This window comes from Lontra canadensis, unplaced genomic scaffold, assembly GCF_010015895.1.
Source record: "Lontra canadensis isolate GAN:19392208 unplaced genomic scaffold, GSC_riverotter_1.0 scaffold16, whole genome shotgun sequence".
NCBI lineage: Eukaryota > Metazoa > Chordata > Mammalia > Carnivora > Mustelidae > Lontra > Lontra canadensis.
The window spans coordinates 8558613-8582456 of NW_022631010.1; the positions used below are offsets into that span (position 1 = coordinate 8558613).

A 23844-nucleotide genomic window follows, 5' to 3' on the forward strand; every position below is an offset into this window, starting at 1 on the left:
TACCAAGCACTAGATGCCGCTCAAATATTCAACCTACTGAGCAGTCGTTGTCGAATTCCCTGCACCTCGGTGTCCAACGTCCAACGGTGTTCTCGGCTTCCAATACTTGGAAAATGAAGATTTCATGTCACAACTGTATCCTGGTAATGGCTTAATAATTATATAGTCAACTTCCATAGAAAAAAAAGGGAGAAATAAAGATAAAGCCGATTAAAAAGACCACAATGAGCATCTAAATAGTATTAAGTACTTGAACCAACCTTATCAATCTCTATAAAATAGAAAACAAGTAACAAGCCAAAACTGATTCAAAGTAAAGCTTCCAGAAAATTTCACAGATGCCCCTTATTGCTACTGTAGTAGATAATATTCTAAAAACAAATAATTTAGCACCATTCCCAAAAGCTCAATTTGAAACTAACCAAAATTCGAATCTTACCTTTGCTCATTTATAAAGGGCCCCTCTGTTTCTCTCAGCTTACCTCTCACTTTGCCTATTGTTTTTCTGGAATTTCTGCTCATTATGGGAAGAGTGAGAATTCCAGCGCTCTTCCCACTCTCAGCAATGGTAGATGATAAGAGGCATGCTGTCCCTACATGTCCAGGAAGGGCATCACCCTGAACCACATGTTCACTGAGATCTTCCTGAAATAAAAAATGAGGTTTAAAATAATCCATATTCTTACACTTCAGCATTTCCCATTTAAAGGTCAACAAACTCCCTTAAAATTAATTCAAAATCTATTGAAGAAGATCAATAACAAATAGGAATCAAATTTATATTCAGGTAATTTAGATAGATTCTTTGTAAAATAAATGATACATTTTCTTTTAGTATATAATATTTTAAGATTTTATATGGTACTTTACTAGTCATAACTCTGGCGAATGACACTTCTGATTCTCTAACATGTATCAGATGAATTTCAAACACTGACAAAATTTCTAAGTATCTTTATATTCAAAGATATACTAACACACACCTGTAGTGAGCCGTTAATGTGCATTATATTCTCTAAAAATGCTTTCCAACAGAGGACATAAAGGGATAGTTAACTCTCTAGGAAACTGAATACTCATTTGGACATTACATTGGATATTTTATCAGCCCAGTCTATGAATAAAATAGTATTTCCAAAACTGCTAAATAAATGAAAAGCAAGTTAGGACATTTAAGAGTATTAAAAGGTACGTCCTTAAGAAATAAGGAAATATTCAACGAAAACCTCACATTTTAACAATAAAGTCCCACAGATCTTCTTACTTAGGTAAGATCAAATTACAGGTTTTATAAAAAATAAAAATTCTTTTATAATAGTTTTTTGAAAGGAAACACTTTAAATTTCGTACAATGCAAAGTAGCCAAAAAGCCAGTTGCAAAGGCGATGCATAAAGGCATCATCAAATTAAATAATTCAAAGAGTATAATGATTTTAATTGACAAGTGTAACATATGTTACTTGTGGGTTTAAATCCATTCTGTTTTCTCCTATTTTGACAAAACTATGGTTGGGTGCCTTCATCTAAAGGAAATGGGAGTGGAAGTACCAAAGATCAAGAATCTAAGGAAAGCAATACACATAACCACTAGCTGGACACAATCAAGCAAGGACCTTAGTTAGCCAAGGACCCAGCAAGACTTGTGAAGAGGAGAGCACCTGTACAGCCAACAAGTCAGAGGGCTCTAGTGTTAAGAGTCATGAGTAACTCTGGAAGGCTAGCAGCAGATTCTGAACAACCTGGCACAATTTTCAGAGCAACTCTTTTTTGCTACATATTTACAATATCAAGTAAAGTTGCAAAAATGAGTCCACTGTTATGAATTCTTACAATAAAATGCCTCAATAAACTACACACTTTAGTCATGAGGAGGACTCAGTCATGTTGAGTCCTAGGTTGCCTATCAAGAGTTACACAGTCTGCTCGTCCCTCTGCTTATCCTTGGAGGCTCCTTTATATAATTCATTTATACTTAGAATAGGCACAGGGGCTCCTGGTTGGCTCAGTCAGCAGAGCATGCAACTCTTGATCTCAGGGTTGTGAGTTCAAGCCCCACGTTGGTTTAAAAAAAAAAAAAAGAACAGGCATAAACATTAAGACATCTGGTCTTGATGTAAAACATCAACTGAGATTTTTTTATAGTACTTGAGTCTATCAACTCCAAGTTTTTTAAGCCTGCTAAAATGTATAGAAAATTAAACATCTAAAAGGATGTATGAATCATGGGTTTACACTCAGACTAAAATAAAAATCAAAACATTTAAAAACAAGCCCATGCCTGCATTCTTTCTCAACTCTCTCCATGAAATAATTACTCACCTCAAAAAAATCAAATATTAGCTCCAGGTTATCTGGTTCCATCGTCTGTATGCTGTACTCTGTCCAACGATCGGGCTGTAAGCCATATCCACACTCTGGCTGTGAATGCCTGCACTTGAACTCATTGTCGCTTATTAAGGATATCTCTAGGCTGTTGGACATTTTGTGAAGAACAGTGGGAGACACCCTATCATCATCATCTTCTTCCAGGCCCTCTAATGTCAGCTTTACCCTACACCAATGGAAAAATAATGAAATGCAAAAAAAAAAAAAAAAAGGAAAAGGAAAACTCATACAAATGTTACCCGAATGCCAACTTTAAAAGTGCACCCTGAAAATGCTAATCCTTCAAGTAACAAAAATATGGTATTATATGAGACTACACATGTTACTGGTTAAGGCGTTAGTTATGTTTCATAAGATATTGATGTTTTTATCTACATGTATTTCTGCAAAGAATTAAAACAAGATAAATGCTCATTGTATCTAAGGTTATCAGTAATTCTTTTTCTATAGAGGCATTTACTATTATCTCATTTATATATGGCTATCTCAATTTCTTTTGAAAAGTCTCACAAAAGAATATATGTATAAAAGCAAGCACAATACTGAAACCATATTCTGTCAGTGTACATTACAAGACTAGAGTTGGAGGCTGTAAATTAAAAATTTTCTCCTTTTGGGTGCCTTGGTGGCTCAGTGGTTAAGCATCTGCCTTCAGCTCAGGTCTTCGTCTCATCAGGCCCTGCATAGGGCTCTCTGCTCAGCGGGGAGCCTGGTTCTCCCTCTCCCACTCCCTTGCTTGTGTTCCCTCTCTCATTGTAGTGTTCTGTGTCAAATAAATAAATAAAATCTTTTAAAAATAGGGAGAGGGTGGTTGGGTTATGGACATTGGGGAGGGTATGTGCTATGGTGAGTGTTGTGAAATGTGTAAGCCAGATGATTCACAGACCTGTACCCCTGGGGCAAATAATACATTATAGGTTAATAAAAATAATTTTAAAAAATATTTTTAAGAAATTTCCCCTTTCTTCTACCTTACCACAGTGTGTCCAGGTATTCTGTGAAAAGTACATTATTTTAAAAAAATAGTGCATTAAATGTTTATTTGTATGCATGCACATTTTTTACATGTGTGTATATACTTCCATGTAACTACTTTTTAAATGAAACAAATAAACAGGGCACCTGGGTGGCTTAGTCGGTTAAGCATCTCCCTTCAGTTCAGGTCATCATCTCAGGATCCTGGGTTTGAGCCCTGCATGGGGCTCCCTGCCCCTCCACCCCACTTGTGCTGTCTCTCTCTCTCTTACTCTCTCAAAAAATAAAAAAAATTTTAAAATTACATAAAGAATAGTTCTGGAAAACTGATTCTATTAGTGAACCTCAAGGAACATTCTCCACCAGGATATATGAAGAGAGACCACATTTGGACAGTAATAAATAAGCAAGAAAGGCACAAAGATAAAAATAACTATTCTGAAAACAGCAATGTTATCAGAAAAATTCTGTAAAATTTATTTTACAAAAAAATAAATAAATAAATTCAAGTTTAAAGGGATTTATGAAAAAATTTCAGTCATTTATATTAAATGTTTTCTTCAAAAGCTCTGTAATGGTTATACTCTCTTTCCACTTATGGAGAAAGTAAACTGAATGAGAAGCTTATTTAAAACTTGGTGGTAATGAAAAAAAATTTTTTTAAAACCTGCTGATAATGAGAAAGAACAGCATGTCTAGCATTTTATTTAAAATGCATAAGCTGTTGCTAAGTTTTTAAAGTCCTGATATTCTTGCAGACCAATTTATTTCCTACCTCATAAAGGTTTAGTTTATCATTAAATACGAGTTTGGGAGGAAAAGGTGGTCAGAACACAAATTTCTAGTTATACACAAATTTTAATAAAGTTTACCACTTTTTTTTAAGTAATCTCTCCATCCAACATGGGGCTCATATTCACGACCCTGAGATCAAGAGTCACATACTCTTCAGACTGAGCCAGCCAGGTACTCCACACACAATTATTTCAATAGCAATCAGTTATTTAATTTGTAGAGCCCACCGAAGTTTGGTTATACAAAAATATTCCAATTTAAGCCTGATTAACACAATAATATATACTAACACTCAAAATAACTTCTATATAAATAAGAATGGTATAGGACTCAGTATGCATTTGCAATCAGAAATCTGCAAGCAGAACCCCAATCATTAATTATCTATTAATTTCCTAACTAAAGTCAAGGAAAGAAAAAAATCCTCATAAGCCCAACCAACCATCTGGTTTATCTTCTACAGTTATTTCAAGGTCTTACTCTTTTTTTTTTTTAAAGATTTTATTTATTTGACACAGCGAGAGAGCACAAGCAGTAGAAATGGCAGAGGGAGAGGGAGAAGCAGGCTCCGCACTGTGCAGGGAGCCAGATGATGCAGGGCTCATCCCAGGACCCTGGGATCACAACCTAAGCTAAAGACAGATGCTCAACCATCTGAGCCACCCAGGCACCCCTCAAGGTTTTATTCTTATTTTAAGAAGACCCTTTATAGTTGTAACACGATTTGTTTCTTCTCCCATGTAAATAAAAGATTCAATTATGTTAAACACTCCACCCCAAGCACAGAGCCAAATCTCACCACCAAGTGAGATCAATACAGGAGCCAACCTCAAGAGGCTTAACTGACTGAGCCACCCAGTCTGCCCCTCCACCCTAGGTGGGGGGTCAGGGTGGGTCTCATGCAGGTACATTGGCGCTCTCCGGCAAAAAAAAAAAAAACCTAAATAAATAAAGTTTAAAAGAAAAAAGGATTCAATTATGTATGAAAAAGGCCTAGAAACACTATGAACAAAGATAAGATACACGCAAAACCTTTCACTTCTCAGAACAGCTAATGCAAAGGACTTCGAAATGCTACCCACTCTGTCCCTTTTTAATTTTATGACTGAAGTAAGTACTACAGTATTTAAGCAGTTATTACAAAACACTTACAGGTTATTACAAAACACTTATGGGTTATTACCTACAGTATCTTTTAGTCTTATTATAAAGACACTAAGTATTGTATTATTCATTATTTCAGTTGCTGAAAATGGCCCTTTCAACCCAACCCTGACGTTTTGTCAGAAAAGGATTCATTACATACCAAAACTTACAACTCTCAGTCCCTAAGTTATAAAAACTCAAATGATAGGGCTGCCTGGGTCACTGAGATGCCAGCTCACTTAAAGGTATATATGACGGACATTACAGAAAAATCAAGTTACCCATATGTAGTTATTTACACAAAGCTTGAAATATATTCCTAATACAGAATTAGGAAGAAACTAATCTGGAACTGCCATGATCACTGTTACCTTTCTTCATGACAAAATTTTCATTTTCAAGCCACAGGAACACTTTAGATCACTGAAGGATATTCCCAATAGTCATTTTTCTCTGTTTACACCATTATCCCCTCATTTAGCACAAATTCATTTCTGTCATATCAATTTTAAAACAAAATATTGCTACACTAAGAAATTTTAAATGGGGGCACCTAGGTGGCTCAGTTGGTTAAGTGTCCAACTCCTAGTTTCAGCTAAGGTCATGATCTCAGGATCATGGGATCTCTGCACAGAGCCAGCTTGCCCCTCTCCCTCTGCTCCCCCAGCTTGCATTCATGCTTTCTTTCTCTCTCTAATAAATAAACACACAAAATCCTTAAAAATAAAAATTCTGCATGGTAGAAACCACAAAGATATATACATCTGGAAATCACTTACCTAGATAGAAAAAATTTTCTGCTTTCAAATTTAGCAATTAAGAAGTATGTTTAACTGGAACAATCTGAGTCAGGGAAGCAGTTCACTCTCACAAGACCCTTCAATAAGAAAATGTAACCTTATCTATATGTGTGCTATGTTCTTAGTTTATACACTTAAAGGCTAAAAGCAAATGGGTCAGAAATCGACAGCATTAATAAAAATGAACAGGTTAAGTAACAAATACACATGGTCATACCTAAATCTAGATTTTTTTAATTTTTTCTTTGTTATTGAGACAGGAGGTTTTTCAGAATAATGCAAACGTAATCGTATTTCAGTCTGACATGTCAGCCATCCAGAATCCAGAGTTTCAACACCATCTGGCAGAGTAAATATGAAGAACAGTAATTATTATACACACTTTTTGAAACAATCTGGTAAGTACAACACACCTTTGACAATTCTAGTTCATGTTCACATTTGCATACACTCAGTTTATATATCACTGGAACTTCTCTCCAAAGCAAACACACATGTAGTTTTAAATTTATTCCTCAAAAACTTTTGTATGAAGTCAGGGGAAAAAAGTTAAATGTTAACAATTAGCCATATTTAACCACTTAAGTAAATTAAAATTTCTTACTGAATCCATTATCGAGGTAACAGCATCTATTTCTGAGAGAATACCACGTTCCTCACTGGTTCTAACCTAGTAGTGTTTCACTGAGGACCACTATCACACTTCCAAAGGCTCACATGAGCTACTCAGCTGGAACAAGTTCTATCACTAAAGCTGGAGCTTGAGACAGAAGGTTAAAACCAAACCTGTGAGTCAATTCTGTATTCTTACATTTAGAAATTCAGACATAAATAAATGGCAGGATTGTGATAACACTGTATTAGTATTATTTAACTTGAAGTTTCCTGCTAACATATGTCATAAAATTTTTATAAATACCAGAGAGCTGTCAGCCATTTGGACCTAAGTTTTTTATCAACAAGACTTTAAAAAAAAAAAAAGAACTTTTTCTCTTTAGATATAACTTAGGTTCAATAATTACTAAATTTTAAAAGTAAAGAGAAACCACTATCCTCTCTTAATTTTAAACTGTTCTCAGAAATGGATAAATTTGGAAAGACAGTCTTCTATCCTGACAGCTAAATTAAGCTGAGTTTAAGAGAACAACTACAAAAGAGCAAAGAAATGCCTGCATTTGTAACTATGCAGAGATATTAACATAGAGTAGAGGGACATGTCCTGCCTTATAGTTAGGGACATGAGAAAGCTACTTCTCCATCCAGCAAGCTCTCTAAAACATGTAGCATAAATATCTTTTGTAAATAAAGAGAACAAGACTCTAAAACATTAAAACTAAAGCTATGCAAGTATTTTAGACTACCTTACAATGTAATATAAGTTATCCCAAATAAAATTAAGGAAAAGAAGTAAAATTTCTATCCAAACACTGCCAAAGCATGTGTACATTTCTCAAGTGTATAAACATAGGCGCCTAGTATCAGCAATTTATCTCTGGTTCACAGTTAGTGCAAGTACACCTTTTGCTCACCCCCTCTGTATCTTTGACCAGTTTAGGATCTAAAACAAAAATGCAGTTTAGCATTGTAAGACTATTCTACTGTGAGAATCCCAGTCACCAAAGACAACTTGAACCCTCAGGATAATGTATTTAGTGAAGCACAAAAATATATGAATGCATGACATTTTCAACATATTCAGAAGTAAAAGGATTATCTACTCCACTATAAATTAATTTTTAAAGTCTCAGGAGAATTACTGGAACATTTTGTTTAATCTGGATTTTACTGTAAGTGCATATACACACAAACTGCACAAACCTCGCTTTAGAGTCTAGAATGCTTGGAAACATTAATACCAAACACAGGGGTTAAAAGGGGATGATCTATTAACAGTTAAGTATAATACTCTTAAATTAAGTATAGTAATTCATACATCTAAGTCACCAGTCAAAAACCAAAAGGATAAAATTTTAAAGCTTAAGAATTACACTGGAAACTATTATTTAACACAATGTGGTTGGTTTCTTGGATCTAGTCTCTATTTTCAGTATCATACTATCACATTTCCCTGTGCTGTTTCTAACAAAAAGTAAGGTAACATCTCAGTGGTATCAGTAAAGACTGTCAAAACTCAGTCTCACTTACTGTGGATTCCAAATTGTCCATCGTCAATAATAATTTCAGTTTCTAGAATTGAAGGAAAATAAAAAAAAAACCTAGTTAAAATTCATGATGTATACAGAATGCACAACCGAGAAATTACCCACCTTAAGGATTTTTAAAATATGAAATCTAAAATTTAAAAGCAGCCCAAAATGAATAAGCATATTTATTGTAGCCCTCAATAAAGAATTCCCTTTTAAGGAGGTAATCAAAGAGTAGAAGTTCTTACAAACTTGGTGATGATTCGTGGTGTTACAAGGAAGGGAAAGAAAACTCCGCAGAGAGGCCCTCTAGAGGCACTGGGACAAACCTCTACACCCACCAATTTATAAGACAGGCTGCTGGACAACAGTATCTCCTGGGTGATTTTTTAAACCAAAGGTCTTGGCACAATTAAAATGCTTATTCTTATGTAGTGCATATTCTGAACTTATCTAAAACGTAACTCTCCTCGAATCCCAACTATTCTCTAGAGCCAGCTACAAGCTTCACAAACAGCACAAACTTACCTGCATATACAGAGCTGTGAGGAACTACCAAAAGAATAAGTGCTAGCACATTCCTTTCTAACAGAAATTTCAGCTAAATAAGAAAAGCGGGTAAGCCCCACCCTCAGTAAAACACTAATGATCTTCCCTGCTACTTCCTTTCCCAGTTTAACTTTAAACGTTAAGTCTGAAATATTTGTCAAAATAGCTGTGATAGTTCCCAATAAAGATTCTTGGTAGATTTCACGCAGCTCTTTAGAGATTATGCTTTCCAAAAGTATAAAATTAATTCTTAAAAGACCAGAAACAAACATCCCATTTCTTACAATAAGGAAATATATTTAACTGCAAGATGCTTCCAAATGCATATTATTTTTAAATGTTTAATACCTAATAATTTCCAACCTCAGTATGGGACTATTATAATTCTAAAGTATGCTATTCATGAGAACTTTAAATATACTATCAAAAATGTATTAAAACATAAAAGAAAATCCAATAAAGAGGATGGAATGAAGTATCTGTTTAAACAAGACATGTCCTTGCCACAGGGTAAAGCAGGATCTCTCACTACTTTCTAATCTAAGATAGCTACTAGCAAGCCATTATTATCTTTAAATTCTAATTTCCTCTAGAAAATAAAAGATACAGTTCTCAGCACAAGTGAATTTACAGATGACTCCAAGTGGGTAATTTATGCATATGATATGAACTTCAAATTTTAATCTCAGTAAGGAAAAGGAAATTCAAAAATACTTGTATGAAGAGAGATGCCATTTTTTTGGCACAAGAAAACGGAATGATGTTTTGGGGGGAAAAAAAACAAGAACAAAATAAAATCAACTATCTGAGTATCAATTTTAACATAGCCAGCAGGTATTTAAGTAAATCAGGAGGAAAATATGTCTGCTACAACCAAGAAATCTAAATGCATTCATACAAGTTTATTCAAGTATTTACTAGTTTAAAAAAAAAAACACAACACAGAATAAATAGGATAACTTATTCTACTGCTCCCGCTATTCAAAGTTAAAAATTTAAGAATTTTTGTTTTGGATTAACTCTTTCCTCAAATGTTCTCTAAGCTCTCTGAGCAAGTAATCAAATAAAGCCGTGGATGCTCAGTCAAGAAAAATGTTATTTTACAAACTTTGTTAAATATTCCAAATGAAAATAAATATTCCACAATAAATTAATCAAATCCCCCCAAATAAAAATAACCTGGCAAGCATTTCTAACAAAGTTTATAAAGAAAGGCAATTAAGAACTATTTAGTTTTAAAAGATCCATGATATGCTAAGTAAAATTTGCAGTACTGACAATGCATTGACCTTAAACTTTAGAATAAAAATTTATTAAATCCCACTAAGCCATTGTGCAGCATATTAGTAACTTTATGCATATGCCTCAAACAGATGCAGTTAATGCCCATACCTAAAGGGGTTATTGATCGTGGTTGTAGATGAGTCTCCCACTTGTGAACTATGACTTGGCATGGACCACCGATAGTCTGCAATTTAAAAGTTAAACGTCTGCAATAATTTCTTATATCTTATTTTCTACCCATGACTCCATTAGATGTTTGTGGCCTACATCTTATACTAAATATGAAACCAAAAGATTCATCTTGTTATTTATCAATACTATATGCCAAAAATCAGGATGTACCAGGTCACAAAACATGAGTGCTGGAAGAAAAGGACGGTGAGGCAGTAAACAAGAAAAAAGAGATGAAACTGGCACATAAAACCATCTTAAACCCTTTCTTAAATCTGCCTACAGTACTCCTAATTAGCTGGTAAATTCCCATAAATTAAAGTTAACACCAAATATACTTTATGCCTGGTTGTCAGTGGTCAATGAGGTATTACTGAATAAAGTTATCTCAAGTAACTCTCCAAGTGTTTGGGAAAAGCCTATACTCTATATGATAGTAGGAACAGTAGGTACAAGTACTTCAAGATCAGTGATCACAACGAACTAGAGGGCATAACAAGGTTCTTTATTATAGTAAGTAAATAACAGGAAGAACATCAGATTTCTTGTATTATAGTAACCATTGTTTCTAAAGAGTACAGGAAAACCCTAAAAGTACATGTGCATGAGTAAATTCGAAGAATAAGTCTGACAAAAAGGAACTACCATCTAGTTTTTCTCTTTATGCCCTACAGTTTATAAACTCATACAGGGTGAAAACTAATACTGTCTTCTGTTATCAAATTCTCTTACTAAAAGGGAAAATAAAGCTTTATGTATTAACATCTACAGCGATTTAAAATTGAAAATGAACTATCGACTCAGATTCCCTGTGTATACCTAAAGGATCGAACTACTAACTAAATGCTTCCTAATTTTAATTATAAAAAAAAAATCAACTGAACTTATGTGCCAAAATAAAACCATTAAATACATATTTTAGAAGCAAAATTTCAAACTGTAACATTACAAGGCATTTTATATTTCTCTTCACATCTTCAGAAGACATTTAATAAAATACAAAGAAGCAAAAAGAAAACATAAAAGTCATTCATTATCACACCACTTAGGGACAATCACTACTGATATTTTCATACATAAATCTTCAACCCCTTTCCTAGACATATATTACATACTCTTAAAAAGCACAGAACATATAAGCTCTCTATACACTGTGTATACCTTTAGATGGTATTAAATACTCTTCTATATCATTTTATAGCTTTCAGTATTAATAATAATGTGCTAAATGATAATGGAGTATGAGACAAATTAAGCACATTAAGTAATTAAATGCAAGAGATATTCTACTTAAAAATAACCAGAGCTTGAAATTCTTTTTAAAACTTGCAAACTTCTGAACTTTGAAAACTCAAATAGCATTTGCTATTCATTCAAATCATAAAGCAAACGGGATAATCATCAAACCTCATTTTCTCTTGCTGAATACCTCCTTGTTTTAAGGGTTCAACTTATAAGTTGGTAAACTGGGCAGATGTTTTTAAAATTTTTTTTTACTGTGAAACTGCTCATCTTAAATATAGTGAATTTCATTTCCTTTACACTAAAACATGGAGATAGTTTCATTCCTATATCTGTTAGATGTTTTTTATCATGACTTTCCTGTCACATTTTTTTGAATTTCTTAAACATCAAAGTTTCTGATCCTCAAAAGATACAAATATATATGTTAAAAAAGGAACAATGTTTCTTAGCAATAGAGAATATCCAGAAAGATCTAACCTATAGTATTCCCCCATTCCTCTCATGTCCCCTGCACATCCCCCTTCCCCAAAAAATAATCCTCTTTGCTACAAAGATGGTATAGCAACTCTACATTCTTACAGAAGTTACTAAACAAAGGTGCCTTTAAAAGGTGCCAGGAACATAGTATTAAATACCAGCAAGGATAAGAAGTGGACAGAAGAAAGGAGAGTTTGTTTTTGTTTTTGTATCAATTCAGTGTCAGGGGAACTTTACAAAGTGTTGACTACAATATCTACATCTAATGTCAGAATAGCCCTGTGGATAAAATATTTGGTAGAAAATATATTTTAATAGTATTTTAATAACTCTACCCTCATCTGCTTTAGTAGCAAACCCACTCACAGCATAAAACCACCTAGGCTTGAACTGAATGGGGCATTCAAGGAGCAATCCAAAGAGCTGATTCAACAGATGACTTCTAATTGGGTATATAAGCATTCACACTACAAATCATGTTTGTTGGTACAACAAAGTGTTAAAATTAAAAAAAAAAAAAAATTAACCAAGTTTTAAAATACAGTTATCTTTCAAAATGGTACTACTTGGTCAAACTTTAGAAGGTAATCTTAAATTTTAGCTTACTGAACTTCTTAAAAAATATTTAAGCCCTGAGCACTGGGAAATTTAAAATCTCAGTAATGACTCCAAAACCTGCAATCCTTTTTAACAAGCTAAAATGTAATAAACTCATTCTTCAAGATCTTAGAAAAAAAGAACAGTTTCATTCCGTAAAAGGCTGCTGCCATAATTTTAAGCACTTTGGAGTCAAGTGCAAGGTGGATCTTTGAAGAAAAAAGTAACATCATCAGTCCAAGACATTATTCCATTAATAATATTGATAAAGTTGTTTCACAATTTAACATATATTAAATCAGTTGATTGCTAAAATGTATGTTAAACTGTGAAACAACTCTATCAATACTATTAAGCATATTAAGAAAAATACAAAATAATCTATTTCTGCAAAGAAAGAAAAGCATAATGACTGCTTTCTTAAGCACTGATCAACATCACTGAGCTAGCTACATCAAGCCCTGAGAGAAATAACATGTAAACTGAGGTTTTTGGGCTGTTTTGTTTTGAACAAAACATGTAGCAAAATCATCAACTAGTCAAGTTGTATCACTGCTTTCAAGTATCATGAAAAATAAAACTTCTAAAATTTTACTGTTGTCTTTCCACATTTTGAAAAAAGGGGGGTGGGGCATGTAAAAGGGGCTCTGAGGAATTTGCATTTATGATGGCAAGGCCAGAGCAACAGTCATTTAAAAATAACGATTTTGAGTAAGACTAATAAGAAAAATAGTCACTTATGGGTAACTAAAGTGTGAGGTGAAGAAAGCTAGGCAGACAGAGATCTGTGAGATGGTTCAAGTCTGAGGTTAACAGCTGAAGGTATTTAGCATCCGGAAGAATTTTATTAAGAAAACCACTCAACAAAATAAGATACCTGGGCTATTCTATAAATAAACAATGATCTGCCTATCACAGATGACTGATTCTTTTGTTAAAGGATTTAAACAAAAATCAAGGGAGATTAAGAACAAAATAGGGGTTTATAACAAATCTAATTATGAGTGAATGTGAACACCTATAAAAATTAGAAACAGAAGTTACTAAAAAATAAAGAGCTATTTCCATTGAAATGAAGGGAAAAAATCACAGACAACATTATTATAAATTGGCTAACATTTCATCAGGTTATATCACTAATCCTGCCCACAAGTATAGAAGGATGGACATGGACTAAAAAAAAATGTTTTAATTGATGTTCACACTGAAAAATTATCTCTGGTGAAGATGTGAAATTAATGGACCATCTGCAGCTCCCACCTGTGTTTTCATTCCAAGAATATCTACAACCTTTGTTTGCTATGTTCAAGATAGTATTTGATTTGTCACCTGTAAAATTATTTAAAAATCAACATATTAACACCTCATTCTAATTCTACAGAGTAGAAGTCAACAGTTAGTTATAAAAAGTTGAGAAAAGGGACTCTTATAAACTAAAAAGAATATGCCAGAAAGAGCAAAAAAGGAGGAGAAAATACTAATGGTAAAATTTTATTTATTTGCAATAAAATTTTCACAATGGAAGGGACCTAAGAAATCTATGGTCCAAGCCCTTCATTTTATAGGTAAAAAAACTGAAATATGAAGGTCAATTGACAAGACCACAAGATTTTTAGCTTAGGCTCTACAAATGCTTGGGTAGACTACCTCAGCAAAATTAATCTTAATACTCATTTCAGCTTTTCACTGTTTCATAATTACTTTGCTTTCCTATCATTCTTTATTTTTATAAAATATATATTCCAATAATTTCATTTTACAATTTAAGATTCTTTGCACATTAGTTTTATCATTTGACAATGCACAAATGAGACAAAGTTTCATAATTATTTCTAGTTAAAATTAAGTGTCATTTAAAGAGCGCCACCAACTTTTAAAAGAAAAGAAGTGTCACTTTAAGCTGGCATGTGGAAAAAAAACCTCTAGCTATATGCATGGGATTTTATGTAGCTATTTACTCTAGTCCATGAAAAACATACTTACCATGGCAGCCCCTGCATCACACGGTACATGTGTACACGATACAGAGCACCTACTTAAAGAAACACACTCACCAACACATACTGTAAACTTTTGCAAGTATTACAAGGGGAAAAACTTGTTTTTTACTGTAAGCAGACTTTTTGCCAATTTTTTCAGAAGGCAGTTTGGACTGATTTGCTGCTTTTGGTTACACTTCAATAAAGAGGGAAAATACTGTAGGTTGGCTTAATTTGATCTATGTTGACAATAGTCTTACTTTAGAAAACTATGCCCAAAGGATTCATTATGATTTGTCTTGTCCAAATGCCCCTTTAAGTAAAATTTAGTTGACTTCACGTATTACAAATTTCACATACCAGGATCCTCAAATTAACTTTCAATGGCATGAGTGCTATGACCTACTTATCACTGCACAACTGTTCAATTTAAACTGAAAAACTCTGCCAAAATGCACAACCCTTAAGCCAGATAAATGATGTTAAGTCATTAAAATGAGACTATTGTCAAGATAAGCCAACACAACGATCAACCATAATGTAATCTTAATTACTGAGTATTTACAATATATTGTTGGAATAAGAAACGTAATAGGTGCAAAAGACAGCTGAAGTGGCTTTGTCAGTTTTTTCTTTTCTATAATGGTGGCTAAGAGAATGAGGTAACAGTGGCTGCTTGCATTTTTCACATGTAATAAGTATTCAATGATCCCAAAGGGAAATAAAAATTTTAGAACGGTTTAATCCACGTTTTGCTTCCTAGACGCCTGCCTAAACCCCTGCTCACATGCAGCCTAAGTGTACTCAAAGATAAAAATCTGAAGGAAAAGAATCCTTTCAGGAAATAAGCATCTTTAAAATAAGAGGGAAAGAATCAACCTTTTCTTCTTTTCTAAATATGAAAACAATCCCAAAATAATAAATCATTGTGAGCAAGCAGATTAAACAGATACTCCGAAGGCCTTCAGAAAAGATCCTACTCTATCAACACCATGGTTGAAAAAAAAATCTAAGAGGAATTACTTCAGTTCTGATAGGAGTTAAAACAAACGCAGCCACTAAGAGATGGCTTTTATGAAATAATTTTTAAAAATAATTACTCACTTAAAGCTGGCTATATACTCCTTCAAATGTATTTATACCACATAAGAATTAAAAAATGAAACAAAAAGAAAACCCTTTTAACTGGTTACTTTACAAAAGTTAGAGAAAAAGCACAGCTACTGAGAACACTCGTTTATCATTAAAACCAATTTCATAACAAGAATACCAGAATATACTTACTATTAGTCTTTTAAAAATTCCACTGCAGACATCGTCTGCCTCTGAAGTGGCTACTTGCTTGCTTTTTAGCACTACAATATCATTAATCTAGAGTTCGGTTTCCCTTATTTGATCAAAATAAACTCGCATTACTTTCAATGTTTCCAAACTTAAATTAGTTGCTTTTGAAAGAAGTAAGTTTGTTAAAGAAACTGGAAACGAGATAAAGAAAACATACCTTTGGTTCTAGAAAGCACCCTTTGAAGTAGCGATACTGAACTGATACTCCTCTAGTGAGTACAATGGTTGCTTTCCATAACATGCTGTGAGGAAAAAGCAGAAGCATTAATATCAAACTACAATGCATAGACTTCATAATGCATAAAACCCCTCCAGCAAGGTCTGTGACCAATACCACTTGTTTATTCCTACACAGAATTATACTCCAGGGCGACCCTGCATCAGGCACTGGGAACACAGTGAAGAATAAAGCAGAAAGAGCCCTATCTTCAAGCAGATTACTTTCTGGTGAAGGGAGACAAATAACCAAACATACATAGAAAGGGCTATTTGACCTTTCTGACATGACAGAAGTTTTGGAGGAGAGGCCTCAATGAGGAAGAACAGTCTGAGAGGAGTCCTTTGTAATGAGAAGGAACCAGTCATACAGAGACAAGAAGTATTTTAAACAGAAAAAGTAACACAAAGGTGGAGGCGAGAGTCAGAATCTTTTCTGACTTTCCACTTAGTTAGAGGTGTTACAGGGCTGCTAAGAGGCTTTGGGGCTGAGGCAAGTGAGTTATACTTGCCTCACTCCCTTGTCCTGATTTCTTCCCCAGCTTCTGGCTAATCCCCTGGCCAAACAATTGGGATCTATATCTTACTTGTTTCAACTCAATGTCTTCCTCTGAACTATGCTACGCTAACATAGTCTACTGCTATTCTAAAGCTTTGACTCAACTATGAAAGCAGTCACTACAACTCATGATTATAACTGATTTTTATTACCTTCCAATCACACACCAGTGGCATCCAAAGTATAATCCAAGGACCATGAATATCACCCTGGAGACTGTTAGAAATCCAAATTTTCAGGCCACACCTAGACCTACTATAGAAACTCTGGGGGGAGAGTCCAGCAATCCATAATTTAACAAGCCTCCAGGTGACTCTGATGATGAACACTTAAGTTTGAGAGCTGCTGTCATAGACCATTACCCAAACATTAATTCAGCATGAATAGTTTAGTGAATAAACATCAGCTCCAAATGTTCTTCCACGATACCAGATGGCTAGCACTGTTTCCCACCTGGCTCTGCCAAGGCAGGCTTTAGGGCATTATTCTCACTCGGACTCAATCCTGGGTTCCCAACAAAATACCCACAACCACCTGTCACCCCTGGTCAACAATTAGATTAATCTAGTAGTAATAAAATACATATGCCCTGGTTCCACCCTGGGAAACTCTGATTCCAGAGGTCTGGGTGGAGCCTGGTCATGTGGAGTTTGCACAAGATAGGTGAAGACAGAAGGCTGGTTGAGGGCCACTGCTATCAAGTAAGACCAGCAAATGCTCAGCACAGGCGCCCGTACTACTTTTCTCTGATAAGCCTCAGAGTCCTTTTCAACACAGCTTTCCAGGAATACTCTACCAACTCTGAGGTGAAATTATTTCCCATCTCTGCTACAAAAAAATGGCAAATTTCTAGTACTATTTCATTCATAAATCGGTCAGCCAGATAATGTGAAGCCAGCCTCAGATGTGAACAGCAGAATTAGCAGGAAGGTCTGAAAATGTATGGGGTCCCTCTCTCATGCACTATTCCTCATTCCCCAGGGGTAGGATCTAGACATGTATTTTTTAAATCCCTCACAAGTGAGTCTAAGTGAGCCCCTGGTTAAGAACCACTAAATGAAAAGAGATGCAGAGAGCAAAGCAATGAGTTTTTTATTCTACTTTCCTAAGTAAATGCTGCAAAGTTAAAAATGAACCGGAACTGTTCAGTGACATCAAAAATGAATATAATCTGATGAAATTCAAGAAAAGTCAGGAAAGAGGGGCAATAAGGCTTAGTGCACCTGCTTGATTTTGAATGCCCTCATATCCTCCCCCAAAATACCATAAAATCTACAAGAGCAAATAATACCACAAGCGACCCACATTTTCTGCATTACTAGGAAACAATACCACGACTTTCAAATTATTTGTAAGTTGAAAAAAAAAAAAAAATCCTAACAGAGCTCTTGTCACTATAAGCCTACAGGTAAGGAGAAGCTTAAGAGACTGTGAAAAAGAGCACTGTACAAAGGGCTTAGATGCACAAGACACTGAAATCCAAATAGACACAATTCTAAAACACAAGAATGGTGTCCAAGGCAAATGTTTTTTGTATCCTCTTGTATCACCTACTTCCTTTCTCCATGTGAAACACTGTTTATCTGCCATAAATGAATCAATTACATTTCAGTGCATGTCAGCAAGGTAAAGTGGCTGGTCCCTTCAAGTTATGTAGTTAAGTGTTATCTCATCTGTTCACATAACTTTGATCAGGCTAGCTGAAATGGACTTAAGACAGGTGATAGTGCAGCTCAAACATTCAGAGCAAGGTGTGTTTTAGGAACAAGTTCAAAAAGGCATAAGGTTTTACTTCAGACAGCAGTGGCTGAACTGAAAATGGAGGAAAAAATAGCCACTTAAAGGGAATAAACATTTAATTCCTCTGTGATTCCAGTATTATCAACTTCACTTATAAAAACAGCTGCGAACTGGTTGAGAAAATATGTCACAATAATGACAAGTAGAAAAAGGATGTTCTATAGACTTTTTTTTTTTTAAGATTTTATTTATATTGTGTGAGAGAGAGAAAGCACAAACAGGGAGAGCAGCAGGCAGAGGGAGAAGCGGGCTCCCTGCTTAACCCAATGAGGTACTTGAGCCAAAGGCAGATGCTTAACTGACTGAGCCACCCAGGTGTCCCTATTTTCCTTTTCCTTAATTTGCGTTATGGTACTGTATTTGTTATTTTCTTTTGCTCTGTCATCAGTGCTCCTCAAGCTATCTGCTGCAAAGGACCAGTTTTTGTTTGCTTGTCTGTCCTGTAACCAACACTTCTGATCTATGTATCCAGCACAACAAGAGATGAGTCCACGGTGACATACATGAATGCCCTAACAATCTCAAAGTGCTATAAACATTTCTAAATGCTTGCTCTTAATTTATCTATTTCTCATATAATGCACTGATTATTAGAAAAACTAAAGTTTTTTTTTCTTTTTTTTTCCCTAGCACTGGCCCACAGGCCACATTTTCAGTAGCCATGCTCTACATGGAAAACAAGTTGAGCTTAATAATATGTAATCTGGTGTTTCTCCCTAGGGGCACTGCATGTATTTGTATACTGTTTAAGATCTCCTCTCTCCTTACCTCCCACATATATATCTTGACAACCCATAATGCCCCAAATATCTCTAATATTCACTGATTTTGTCCTAACATGCAGATGAGGTAACCCAGGCCTAGAGAAATCAGATCTGCCCAAGACTGCAGTTAACTGTGGAACTGAAACCTGCACCCAGGCCCTTCTTTCAACAGTGCAATGCACCAATACACCCATACTAACTTTAGCATTCTATTTAATGTCAGTTGCAAACTCATTTCAGTATATTAGCTAAAATACCTGTTTCACACTCTGTTCTAGAAAAATATTTTATAAGCTAAAGAAAAAAATCTGATCTTTTATCAAGAATATGTATGGAGAGGGGCTCAGGCAGTTAAGCAACTGCTTTCGGCTCAGGTCATAATCCCTGGGATAGAGCACCACATCGGGCTCCCTGATAGGCGGGGAGCCTGCTTCTCCCTTTCCCACTACCCTTCCCCCTGCTTTCTCAAATAAATAAAATCTTAAAAAAATAAAAAAAAGAATATGTGCCGAGAGGCACCTGGGTGGTTCAGTTGGTAGAGTGTCTGCCTTCAGCTCAGTTCATGATCTCGGGATCCTGGGATCTAGCCCTGTGTCAGGGTCCCTGCTCAGCAGGGAGTCTGCTCCTCCTTCTCCCTTTGCCTCTCCCCCACCACCGCTGGTGTGCTCTCTCTCTCTTGATCTCTCTCTCAAATAAATAAAATTTAAAAAATAAATATATATACATAGATAGATGTATCCATATATATAAATATATATTGAAAGCTAAAAGATAATACCTTAAAAAAGCTTAAAAAAATAAAAAATAGCAATATAAGCCTGTTATTTAGAAATATAGTGGTAACTACCAAAAGAACCAGCCAAAAGTTGAAAATGGTTGAAGTGGGAAATTAAGAAACAGAGAAACTTTTTTTTTTTTTAAACAATCGACTTTGTACAACTACTTCACTCTATGCACATGCAAGAACTATCATAAAAATTAAAAGAGAAAAACTACATGAAGGTATCTTAGAAACCCTCCAAGTTTCTAATCTGGGTATCACAATCATTCTGTAACCTGTTATTACCCTTCTTACCTTTCACCTGTCTCATTTTCTGGAAGAAGAGCCACAGCATTCTGAGGACTCCAGTTTCCCAAAGCATCACAGCTCCCACATATGGCATAAACTTCTCCTAAAGAAAGAGAATAACCAGTTATAGTGGGCTAAGTAAGGAAGTTTCAGACTGTAGTTTTAGGAAGCCAGAAAAGAGCAGTCAGTTGCACTAGTTCACCTAGATGCAGAGCCCCCACCAGCAGAGGCGGCGGAGCCTCACTGAGACATGTGTCAGACCTAGGTACCACACCAATACCTGCCTTCTTAACTTGACCTAACTCTACAGAACCAAAACCAAAGAAAAGGAGGGATGGATAGGGATGAACTTACTTCATTTGTTCAACCACTTAAGTGAGCTAATAACAAGCACCAAGAAGACAAAGTGATCATGCCACAATTCCTGCCTTCAAGGCAGCTTCTGATTTTAAAAGGCACACACTAGGGGTGCCTGGGTGTCTCAGTGGGTTAAAGCCTCTGCCTTCGGCTCAGGTTGTGATTCCGGGGTCCTGGGATCGAGCCCCGCATCGGGCTCTCTGCTTGGCAGGGAGCCTGCTTCCTCCTCTCTCTCTGCCTGCCTCTCTGCCTACTTGTGATCTCTGCCAAATAAATAAATAAAATCTTAAAAAAAAAAAAAAAAAGGCACACACTAAATGCAAAGAAGTATTCTAGAGAAATAGTAACCAATATTTTCCAGGAACTCAAACAGTGGCTATTAAAACAAACTAAAGATTAAGAAAATTATCAATGGGACTAACAACAAAACTTCTTCCAAAGACTTAGTGAAAAATCTAGTTCTCCTTACTAAAATAATGACTATTGTTTATCTGAACGCTTCTCATCAATAGACAAACCAAAATACAACTGTCACCTGTATTTGCTGAATTATATGCATTCAGCAAAAGTCTACAAGGTGCCTGGGTGGTTTAGTCAGTTGAGCGTCTGACTCTTAGCTTTGGCTAGGTTCATATTTGGGTCATGGGATTGAGCCCTGTGTTGGGTTCCACACTGAGCAGGGAGTCTCCTTGAGGTTCTCTCTCACCCTGTCCCCCGCACCCCCACCCCAGCTTGCACACGCTCTCTCTAAAATGAATAAATCTTAAAAAAAAAAAAAAAATTCTTGGAGAGAAGTATGGAGAAGTCTTTGACTTACACAGCAATATATTCTGAATTACTATAATTAAAATTCATGGAGAAAAAGATAATGAAGTGATGCCAAGTGAACAAAGTTCAAGACAAACTCCTCCACATTCCAAGTGGCTTTCAGGCACTACTCTAGTAAAGCCAGAATTGTAAGTTGGCCTTAACCACCCTCATGAGCATTTTTTAAGGTTGGACTATCTAAAATTTAACTGAAATTTCAAATGCAATAATCACTGAGGAGTTTGGGGGGGTTCTAAATACATGTTTGTCAAGAATGGAGTGGTTATATATAGAGATTTCATGTCAAAATATTCACCAATCCTTTAGAGCAACCAGATTTTGTTTTGTAATTAGCTTATCACTACCTTCTCTGATTAAAAAGAAAGATAAAGGCTGTTGCTATATACAAATATTCATTCCCAGAGTCAAACACACTGTTGTGCACACAGTCCTCTCTTATATTCATGTCCACCACTATCTTCCCTCTAGTCCTTGAGAGTAAGACTCGCCAAGCTCACCCTTCTAGGGCTAATTTTGTGGTTGGTCCGTATGCCTGACATGGCCAGCTCCTTCTACCTTAAGTTGTCTATGCACAATTCCCTGAAAGGGTATGATACAGCTCTGCAGTCTTCTCTCCACAGAGAAGGCTACACACTGGACTAGAGGTGAGCTCTTGACCCCAGTGAGCCAACTTATCAGCTGACTAGCAATTTTCAATCTGCAGAATCCTGCCCAGAAATGAGAGCTCTCTACCAGATCATCTTGGCTAAGAATTTGAATTTGGACAAATATACACTCTGTCAGCCGCTCTGATGGCTGCTAGACCAAAGATGTTGGACATACAGAGTTAATCATTTATTTATTCCTTGAAAACGTATTTACTCCTGCTCTGAGTCAGGCACTGTGTTAGGTGCATGCACTCAGCATGACAAAATAGTCACATTTTCACAGAGCTGACAATCTATCCATAAACAAAATTACTCAAATAATTCCATAAAATCTGTAGGTACTACAAAAAGTCCTGGAACCCTTAATTTCACAGGAATCCTAACCTAGCTAAATGCAGGGCTAGAGTTAAGCAGAGTTAAAGGGAAGAAGGGAGGCCACAGATCTAGACAGAGGAAACAATTTTAAGAAAGGCCCAAAAGAGAGAAATAATGTAACAGATTTGAGGAACTGGCCAGCTGGTGAGTATATTAAATAAGGAGATACATGCCTCACGCCTGATACTATTTTGATATGCTATTTACCCTAAAATTACTTCACACTATGTTAGCAGACAGCAAAAAAATACAATAAGCCAAAAAATTTACAAATAGGGAACAAAGTTATCTTAACCAAATATTTCACCAACTTCTTGCACTAGGAAAATTTCCCTCATTTTCATGGTACTTAAAAATCATAGTCCATAGTCTTCATCCTGCGCAAAATTAAATTCACAGCCTTCTTGGAAAATATGAGACTAAGACATTTACTGTTTGGGGAAGTATGTTTTTCTTTCTTATTATACTCCAAGCACATTTCTGAAATCAGGTAAGTCCTAAAGATAGTTTCATCTAAAAATGAGGCCTACTGTAATAACAAACAGCATATTTAAGACAATCAAGATGGGGAAAACACTCATTTAAACTTTTGTTTTAAAGTAAAACTTTACAATACCTGGTAAAAGAGTTCCTCTTATTTCAAAGGTAACCTGAGAAGGTGTCATTCTGGTGGATTTATTTTACAATGTTGAGCTAGGAAGAAAAAGAAAAGATGTCATTTAAAATAAAAATCTCAGCTCTAGATAGCTGCCACCAAGAAACAAATTAAAAAATGAAACAAACAAACAACAACAACAACAACAACAAAAAAGAAATAAAACTATGAACAAAAGATTTCAGAAAACTTGCATAAAGGTTGAGTTATTTAGGAAATACCTAGAAATTTTTAAGACCTAATATTAAAACCTATTCTGTGTGTACGGACCAGAAAAAAATGCAAAACAAGTGTGTCCACTTTTTTTAAAGGATTTAAGATTTTCTTGTTACAAACTTTCTCTTCTGATAAGCAGCTGTTCCAAATTCGACCTATCTTTCCCAACCAGGTTCATGTTATGATGGAGGGGGGAAAAAAAGGCCAAAAAAAAAAAAAAAAAAAACAAAACAAAAAAAAACCCAACTACAGATAGAAAAAAAACTTGGCTCAAGAGAGGATTTCTACTTCAGTAAGGTTACAAATTTAATAACAAGGAAACAACTGAAGAACTTAAGTGCCATTCACTGAAACAAACTAGTTATGTTCTGCAACAAGATGCAGGTTCTGCTTCTAAGTAATGTAACTAATAACTTACCAAAAAAACCCTCCCCCATAAACCACTCTTTTCAGATTTTCTCTGTATT

The 23844-nt window shown here is 35.3% G+C and overlaps 1 protein-coding gene across 3 annotated transcripts in view; it reads right to left on the reverse strand.

Moving 5' to 3' along the window:
- Window positions 1–23844, reverse strand: part of GPCPD1 (glycerophosphocholine phosphodiesterase 1) — a 51764-nt gene that overhangs the window by 22844 nt on the left and 5076 nt on the right. For all 3 annotated transcript variants that reach the window (XM_032859140.1, XM_032859139.1, XM_032859141.1), the window contains exons 2-10: window positions 23123–23199; window positions 20306–20402; window positions 16049–16133; window positions 10187–10262; window positions 8247–8288; window positions 6319–6442; window positions 2320–2551; window positions 483–645; window positions 38–170 (exon numbers count right to left, since the gene is read on the reverse strand). In XM_032859140.1, coding sequence (XP_032715031.1) covers window positions 38–170; window positions 483–645; window positions 2320–2551; window positions 6319–6442; window positions 8247–8288; window positions 10187–10262; window positions 16049–16133; window positions 20306–20402; window positions 23123–23171 — 1001 coding nt within the window. In that variant the 5' untranslated portion in view covers window positions 23172–23199. The remainder of the gene's footprint in view (window positions 1–37; window positions 171–482; window positions 646–2319; window positions 2552–6318; window positions 6443–8246; window positions 8289–10186; window positions 10263–16048; window positions 16134–20305; window positions 20403–23122; window positions 23200–23844) is intronic.